Genomic DNA, 8843 nt, shown 5'->3' on the forward strand with positions numbered 1-8843 from the left:
TTAATTACTATTAATTATATATATAATTACTAGTAGGATATAAATATAATTAATACTAAAATTGTTATTTATATAACTGGGTTTGTAAATAGTAGTTTTTTTTAATAAACATGATCGCGAATACTAGATTACTTATCATGCATGTCAAAACCCATAACATTTCTTGCATACGTCATGAAGGGCCGCGCTAATAATCCTTTGATTCAATGAGAGAATGAAGGTTGATGGAATTAAATGATTAGAATTTGGATCCTTTCCTGCAATATTCTCTCTCCAGCCTCTCTCCTGCAATATTAATAATCATTGAATATATTTAATGGTTCAAATTTAATCTTATAATTAATGTAACTTCTTAAATAATTTTTATAAAATTAAATTTGAGTCATTAGATATATTCAATGGTTATTAATATTACAGGATAAATATTGCAGGAGATGATTCAAATTCAAATGATTAATGGGTCCATAGTGTTTAATTTTCATTGTTTCTACAAAGATCACAAATAATGAAATTTGAAGTCTCATCCGATGCTCATAATGATTGTGTGTATATAACTAAGCAAATTCACATCACACACCTAATATTATTATTTTTAAGGTTATACAATATATTAATTAATTTATTTACTATAAAATCATATATAATTTATTGAATTTGACTAAAATAATAAAGTACTGAAATATGAATTATTTATTTAAATTAGTAATAAAGAAAATATTATTTTTACATTAAAAAGAAAATTCATAATATTTTTAATTCGATAATAGGATATACATTATTTAAATTAAAATACTTCACTTTTTTAATAAATAATATATAATTTTAAAACTGACAGTAAAAATTTAAATATAATTTTTACGGACATATTTTAAATTAATAATAAACATATGTGTTTTCCTATGAAAAATATATATTTCTTCGAATTGAACAGGATACAAATATGTATAACATAATTATTTTTCTGATTGTTGATAGTGTTGAATATAGTGACAAAAACATGAGTGTTGAATTAGTTATTTATGATTACTTGCAGTGAATAGAAAAAGTTGTTAATGAATGGTAACATGGGATTAACTAACGAAGCTACCCTCCACATGCCATTCAATCCATCACGTGTTTCTCACGTGATCATCCCTGATAATGTGCTTTGCAACTTGCAAGTGCCAATGCCATCTCTCTCTCTCTCATATGTCTCAACTCAATTGTGTGTGAAACACTGAAAAGGGCTTTCTTGCATTTCATTTTCTTCGCTATGCACTTCACTTCTCTCTCTCTTTTGGGTTGCATTGAAGCATTTTTTTGTTTGAGATTCTGAAGTGAGGAGCAAGAGCAACCTTCTTAATTTAATGCTTACTTTCGGATTCATTGTATTGGTTGGTGACAAGCTGCAACTATGAAGAGATTGCTCTCTCGCTGTTTCCTTCTTCGGATTACTGTGCTTCTTCTTCTTCTTCTGTGTATGTGTTGTTTGTACTTTGTAGCAGATATCTGCATGACCCTTAACTGTTAATTTAACTCTTTGTTGTTTAAATTGTCATTCAGCTTTCCAAGTTTGCATCTTGATGGTTGGGTTACTAAATTTCTGTTGGATATGATACTGAATTTGCAATAAGCAATGCAATTGTACTTGCATCTTAAGTAGAATTCTATGTATTGATTGTTGCTATTAATATACTTTGGCTATAAACCTTAATACCCTTCATACAATTTCCCAATGAAGTGTTCTTCTTTTGTGCATTGTAAAATGCCAATGTGCTACCAGCGCATTATTCAACTTTTCATGCTGTATAATTTTTCTGCATGTACTTGATAGAATTATGCAGTGTGTCTGATGTCTTAATGTATGCTGAATGAGTCTACTTATTTTGCTGCCTTAGGCAATGGTAGAGTATTTCATTTTCTTCTAGAAGTATTGTTCCTTAAGCTGAAAATTGCCTGTATGCAGTTATGAACAAGTCTCAGGGCTCTCCAATCAGAGTCGCAGAATATTCGTTTTCTATCACTACTAAGGTTGATGCGTTATCTCCTGCCATCTCTCCAAGTGCACAGCCACAGCCCTTTATTCCTCTTATAGCTCCTTCCCCGTTGAGACCTTTCACAAATAATTCTGTGCCTAAGTTATCAGGTATGGTTTACTTTTCCTTTTCTGTCTGTCACTGTGAGAACTTACAGTATGATTTTTGTTTGCTAAGTTCTTGTTTTCACATATACTGCCCACCCTTTGAGACATTGTAAATTTGTAATTGTTGGTTGTTGAAATTATGGGGTTTTAGGTATAAAGGGAGGAAGAGAGATAAAAGAGAATGAAGCATTAAATTGATTTTAACTGAGATGTGTTACAATGTATTGATTTGATGTCTATAAAACCTAGACCACTAATTCTTATTAATACTAATCATAATCTTAATTAATTAGGGAAATAAATCATGATAAGATAAGGAAACATGGTAACTAATCCTAAGAGGCGTTTATTTCACAGATTACTTCATTCCCAGGAATGTAAGCTTGAGAATTTAATATTCTCATATTACAAGTTTTGAAAAATTATTCTCAAATATTATTCACTGAAAAGTTATCCTATCATGTTTTCTACATTTTTATTCCCATGTTGAGAGTGGGAAAAATGATATTCCCAGGGGAATATGGTGTTAGATTTCTTCTTAAAATCAATTAGTATTAAGCGAAGTTGCCCAACAAATATATACATCGCACTCGGAGAATTGAGGCAAATGATTGTGGGACTTCTCAACATATGGGAAGTTATGTTTTGACACACTTGTAATTTTTTTCTTATTATTTTTATTTAAATTATTTTCATTTTTAAATAAGATATGAAAGTTATTTTCTTATATTCTAACATTGGTGAATAGAGGGGAGCAAGGGCAGAGCCAAGGTTTTATAGGGAGGCCAAGCCCAAAGTAGATTAAAATATCGTCAAATATTTAAGTCAATGACTATCTAATTACAATACGATATAGGCATGAAGCATGAGTACAGCTGAAGGATGCTGTGTGAAATTAGAGTGCAGTAGTCAAAGTGTAACACTGGTGAGTTTAGTGCTATATGGTAAGGTGCAAAAATATGGGTTTGTACCTGAAGACTGGTACTTTTTTTTCTGAGTAAAAGGTGAAGTACAAGTGCAATGGAGTGAAGATTCAGTGGCATTGGTGCAACACATGGGTTTGTGCAAGTGCTGTGGTGCTTAGTTTGTCCTCTCCAGTGGTGTGTATGGTAGTGCTATGGTAATTGGTGAGTTCAATTTGTTGTGTTCATGTGGGTAATGGATCTGAGATGAAGTTGCTGCTACGTGGGAAGATTGTGCAGGCTGTTGTGAAACCTTGACTGTGAGATGTGGTAGAAGAGTGACAACGAACTTAGTATCATAATTCATGTCTGACAAAAAAATGTAAAAGTTTGGGGATGGGGTTAGACCATGGATCTTATCCGCTCCCTCCACACTTGGAGGAAAACATATCTGGGTAAATAAAACAGCTAGTCTCTTATGACAGTTATGTATTCAAAAATGTGTTCAAGTCCTTCATTCTTTGGGTGGATTTGGCTATCCTTTCAAATTATTAGAGGGTAACTCTACAACTATTCCTAGCTTCATTATATGATATAAATCTATCACTATGAAATGGGACTATATATTTAAATGAAATCTTGCAACCAAAGAGTAAAATCACTTTATTCTTTCTTGAACATGCTATTGCATGTGCATCCTTAGTGCATGTACTTATCTTGAAGTGCTTTGAATTACTAACCTTCCGGTTATTGAGATGACCTAGATTTCCTTTTTACATCCAGGTCTTTGTTCATTGAATTTCTCAGCTGCTCAAGATATAATGACCACAACTGCTACTGATTGCTGGACTTCCTTTGCTCCATATTTGGCAAATGTTGTATGTTGTCCTCAATTTGATGCTATGCTGGTGACCCTCATAGGGCAGTCTAGCAAATACTCAGGGGTGCTAGCTTTGAACACTACTCACGCTAGTCACTGCCTTTCTGATGTCCAGAAGGTCCTGGTCAGTCAAGGAGCAAATGGGGACCTAAAAAATATATGTTCAATCCATCCAACAAATCTCACTGAAGCCTCTTGTCCTGTTGTTTTTGTTGACGAATTTGAGAGTATTGTAGACACTTCAAGACTTCTGACCGCTTGTAGAAAAATTGATCCTGTAAATGAGTGTTGTGATCAAGTTTGTCAAAATGCCATACATTATGCTGCTAGAAAAATTGCTTTGAATGATTTGTCTAATTCAGATGGAAACCATAGCTTGCCTGGGCCGACAGCTAGGATCAATGATTGTAAGAATATTGTCCGTCGTTGGCTGGCTAGTAAACTTGATCCATCCACTGCAAATTGTGTTTTTAGAGGACTCTCAAACTGCAACCTAAACAAAGGTGAGCAAGGAGAAAAAAGGAGAAAATATTAAAAAAAAATACATTCTCCTTATATCACGTTTGATTATTACAATTTTGGCTAATTTATTGGAATATAAAGCATACATCTGACAATGTTCAATGTTGTTATAATACTTCACTCAGAATGCCCATTGACCTTTCCAAATGTCACAAGTGTTGTGAAAGAATGCGGGAATCTCATAAATAACCAAACTGCTTGTTGCAAAGCCATCAAAAGTTATGTGTCCTATTTGCAAGAACAGAGCTTTGTAACCAATCTGCAAGCCTTGAAATGTGCTGTATCACTTGGAAAGAAATTGCAGAAAGAAAATGTCTCCGGAAATGTTTATAATCTTTGTCATATAAGCCTGAAGGACTTTTCTCTGCAAGGTTGGCATTGTCATATTTCCCTTGCTTAGGAAACTTCTATTTTACCCTTTCTGCCTATCTGCAAGCACTGATACTGACACTTGTCCTGTTATGTTGCTAACGGTTGATGGATTTTCCCTTGGAGCAATCAGTTGGATTGCAAGGTATGAAATTTTTATTGATATTGTTTTGCTGCTGAAATAAAGATAAAGTTTGTGTTTTTTTTTCCTTGTTCCTCTCATAAAAAATTTGGTGTTTTTATAATTATCAAATTTAAATGCCACTTAGAAATGAATGTAACTCGGGGTTATATGAAAATATAAAGTAACTTCATTTAGGGTCTGTTTAGATAATTTTTTTTAGAAACATTTCTATGAGAAAGAAATAGAAAGGAAAAATTAAATAGGTTTTTCCATAAGTTAATTAACTTATGCACAAGCTAATTTGTAGAATCTCTCTCATATAGTTTCTCCAAAAATTTATTTTTAACTTGAGCATAAGCTAGCTTTAGTTTATGAAAAAACTTGTCTTATTTTATTTTTCCTTCTTTTTATTTTCTCCTAGAAATGTTTCTGACATCCAAACAAGTCCGTAGGCATTATAATGGATAAATTTTCACACAATTTATCAATAATTTCAGCATAATATAGTCAAACACTTCTTTCTTGACAACACTTGAAGGCAACTAGGTGATCTCTTGTATAGTTATAAATGGAGAAAAATATAGTTGTTACTTTAACCAATACTTTTTATTGATATAAAAATATATAGTTTGCACTTTATATATCAGATGCTTCTAGAGACTGCAGCTAATTTTCTTTGGCATTGGAGTATCTAACATTAATCAATCATCTTGATTTCATCTAGAATCTGGCTGCCTTTTGCCGAGTATGCCTTCAGATGCAGTATTTGATGAAACTACAGGGATTGGATTCATTTGTGACCTTAATGACAACATTGTAGCTCCATGGCCCACAACATCGTATCTGTTTCCATCCTCATGCAATAGATGTAAGTATAAGCTTCCCGCCTATATCATATTTTCCCCATGTACAACACTGGATTGTACTTTGTTAACATTTTGATTTTTGATAATGTCCAAAGACATATCTTCACTCTGCACCATGTCTAATTGATTTGTTCCTTTTATTTTATGGCACCGCAGCTACAAAACTTCCATCTCTTCCTACAGCGACATCTTCACAAAATAGTAAGTACCATTCTACTGGACTGCTAAGAACTGGTTTTTTAGGTCTGATCTTCTCTTCATTTTCAAAGCAATGGTAGTTGTAAGATATAGGGTCAGTTTGTTTTGCATGTATTTTCTCTCAAAATCATTTTTATTTGTCACAAATTTGATTCTTAGACATACAACTCCAGAATTTACCCAAGCAATTCAACAAGTACTGTCAAAAAAAATTTTCTCGGACAAGAATGTGATTATCAAGTCTAACCAAACCAGTAAATAAAATGTTCCTTCTCTCTTCTTTCATGTATGGTCTATTAGACTCTATTTGGATAACTTTTCCATAAACACTTATCGGAGAAAAAACCAAGAAGGTTAAAATGAATTCTCCCATAAACTAATACACACTTATTTTATAGAAGCTCTCATTTAACATTTTCGGAAGCTGAGGTGCATTTAACTTTTGGGAGAAGCTTAATTTATTGTAGTTTCTTATTTCCTTGTCTTATGAGTATTTATTATCTAAACAAAACTTTAATCATTAAAGAGGTAGATGTCTAATATAAGAGCTTTGAATTCAGTTTGTATTTTCATTTAATGTGATTCAGATGTTTTCCTGCTGTTGCATAGTCATGACCTTTAAGGGATGAATGGAATTAACAAAAATCTATTTTGACAGTGACCGCCCCTCACCCCCAAAACTACACACAAAACACACAGACACAAAAAAAAGAAGAAAATCAGTAACGACAGGATGTGGAAGTTGGAGCATGTGTGTACTACTGTAATTTCTTACTTTCATGTTAACATATGTATGATGTGGTGTATTAAATGTTGCAAATTTTCCAGATAATCTTTTACTAAAACAGAAACTTATAGCATGTTGTTCATTGAGTTAAATTACACCATTCCCTGTATACACCAGCTTAAAAATTCGCAGTAAAGCCTTCCAGAAGAAACCTGGACAATGATTGAAATGTTTTTCATGTATTTTTTATTCTTGAAGAAAAATGTAACACTAAAAAATAAGATGAAATGAGTATATTTATTTATACATCATCTTAAGAATTGGAATTGAGTCAGCTATCTACTTTAGCTTAATCATCGTGGGACTTCTGTAAGGATAAATGGATTATTAGACAATTTAATTCAGTGCACTGGAAAATTGTTCTACTTGATGGATACCTATGCATTTTTATTGATGAAAATCTACTTTGAATTCTTATTTGTTGCAGGTCTTTACATTAATACCTTGGTTTTGCCTCTCCTCTTTACCTCTGTACTACTTCCCAGGAGGCTTCTTTAACCTTGGTGTTCTCTGTATTTAAGTTGTTTTGGCTACAAGGGTTTACACATAAGATTGCAATTCTTTTTCTAACGAAGGACTAAGTCCTTTTTCGTATCCAATCATCCAATATGTTCATATTGTCATTAGTTAATGAGTAGAAGAATCCTACTTTGCGATAGCCTTTCTGGTAGCTTCTTAATTGTATTCTATTACCATATCATTGTTTCAATATTCTTTGAAATTGTAATAAGTTTTGTTTCCTTATAAAGAAATAGTATAAATATAAAGAGGATTATCTAAGTTCTTTCTCTATACTACACTATACAATTTCGTTCCTGTTTTACCATTTTTTTTTTGGCATATAGGATTGATTTTGGGTGGTGCTTGGGTTGTGGGGTTGGCCACTTTTCCACACCCAGAACAATAACAATGTGAAGTGACTTTCTATGAGTCCCACCATTGTTATTGACTAGACCTTATCGCTTAGCAGCATATATATGCAGTGACTCTAACAATTATAATAATTGAATTCAAGTAGTACGTGCTATCATTTTCCTGTAACCTATGAGTAATAGAGGAGTGAGCAGTAATGTGCTGGCCACAACCAAGGTGTTAGTAAATGAATGATTATTTCACCTGAAAGATAAACAATTATGAATCTATAGAAACAGATACTTAAATTTTTCAAGCTCTACCTTTAATTGTCTCATTGTGTTCAATATTGTGTTTCTACTTTTTTTTTTTCACCTGGTACAAGCTATCTTGAACTTTCAGGAATTAATTTGCTTACAAAAGCTCTACAGTTAGTTTTTTTTGTTAGTTTTGGTAACCACGTGATTATAGCCTTTGACATCTTAGGTATGCCCACAAACTTTGGTCTTTTGTGCTGATAGGATTAATCCTAGGTAGGTCTAAGTTTAGTTACAATTGAAACTCCAGGTCTCTCCTTAACATGTATTTTGTGGGAATTGAACCTAGTTTCTTTCCCAAGCTGTAGAGTTTGTTTTAGTAGTGTTTGGCTTAATTTATTTTAGGTTTTTCTTTTTAGATTTACATATCACATATAATTTACTTTTGGTTATACTTTAATTTAAATTTAAAGTAACTTTTAATTTCAAAAATTTTAGATTAAATGATATCTATGTTCGAAAGTGATAACATGTAGACAACAAAATTTGTAGTCAACATATTATGTACTATATATTTCTAATAACTTTTGCGTGGACCAAATACATGGAAAAAAATATTTATAATAACTTTAGCATGTAAACTTAAAATGTGTTATTAATTAAAATATTAAAAATTAAATAATTATTATTCAACTAGTTTTGGAAATTTTTTTTGAATAATAATTAGTATAGTTTTAAAATATTTTATTATTTTTATAATTTCAAAAAAAGTAACTATACAAGTAAATATAATTTTCTGTAATTTAGTTAAAATTTAATTTATAATTTGTAAATGCTAAAACTTTAATTAAAATTTATATTTTTTTGAAAAGTTATATGTAACTAGTATTTTAGTCTATATATTTCACAGACTAAACATTTATTATATATAATTAAAATTTATAATAAATTATATATATAAATA

The 8843-nt window shown here is 31.5% G+C and overlaps 1 protein-coding gene across 3 annotated transcripts; it reads left to right on the forward strand.

Annotated features, from left to right (window-relative positions):
* Nucleotides 1-1099: 1099 nt before the first annotated feature.
* Nucleotides 1100-7562, forward strand: LOC109814251 (putative GPI-anchored protein At1g61900). 3 transcript variants are annotated; one of them, XM_029274541.2, is made up of 9 exons: nucleotides 1100-1457; nucleotides 1946-2125; nucleotides 3808-4407; nucleotides 4552-4797; nucleotides 4929-4940; nucleotides 5644-5787; nucleotides 5942-5986; nucleotides 6642-6734; nucleotides 7198-7562. In XM_029274541.2, the coding sequence occupies exons 1-8, from the start codon at nucleotides 1394-1396 to the stop codon at nucleotides 6707-6709; spliced, it is 1359 nt and encodes a 452-aa protein (XP_029130374.2). In that variant the 5' UTR covers nucleotides 1100-1393; the 3' UTR covers nucleotides 6710-6734; nucleotides 7198-7562. The 3 variants fall into 3 exon arrangements, 2 of the variants coding, with proteins under 2 accessions (XP_029130374.2, XP_020234218.2); XM_020378629.3 differs by lacking the exon at nucleotides 6642-6734 and having other exon boundaries at nucleotides 1107-1457; XR_014428648.1 differs by lacking the exons at nucleotides 6642-6734; nucleotides 7198-7562 and having other exon boundaries at nucleotides 1102-1457; nucleotides 4922-4940.
* The last annotated feature ends 1281 nt before the right edge of the window (nucleotides 7563-8843 follow it).

Source organism: Cajanus cajan, chromosome 8 (assembly GCF_000230855.2).
Source record: "Cajanus cajan strain Asha chromosome 8, NIPB_CcT2T_4, whole genome shotgun sequence".
Classification (NCBI taxonomy): domain Eukaryota; kingdom Viridiplantae; phylum Streptophyta; class Magnoliopsida; order Fabales; family Fabaceae; genus Cajanus; species Cajanus cajan.

What these genes read in the sequence shown, in the direction of transcription:
- LOC109814251 (XM_020378629.3), top strand. Translation starts at nt 1,394, where the DNA reads ATGAAGAGATTGCTCTCTCGCTGTTTCCTTCTTCGGATTACTGTGCTT. An exon ending in AAACTGCAACCTAAACAAAG is followed by an intron (nt 4,408 to 4,551) that starts GTGAGCAAGGAG and finishes TACTTCACTCAG; the next exon opens with AATGCCCATTGACCTTTCCA. An exon ending in TCCATCCTCATGCAATAGAT is followed by an intron (nt 5,788 to 5,941) that starts GTAAGTATAAGC and finishes ATGGCACCGCAG; the next exon opens with CTACAAAACTTCCATCTCTT.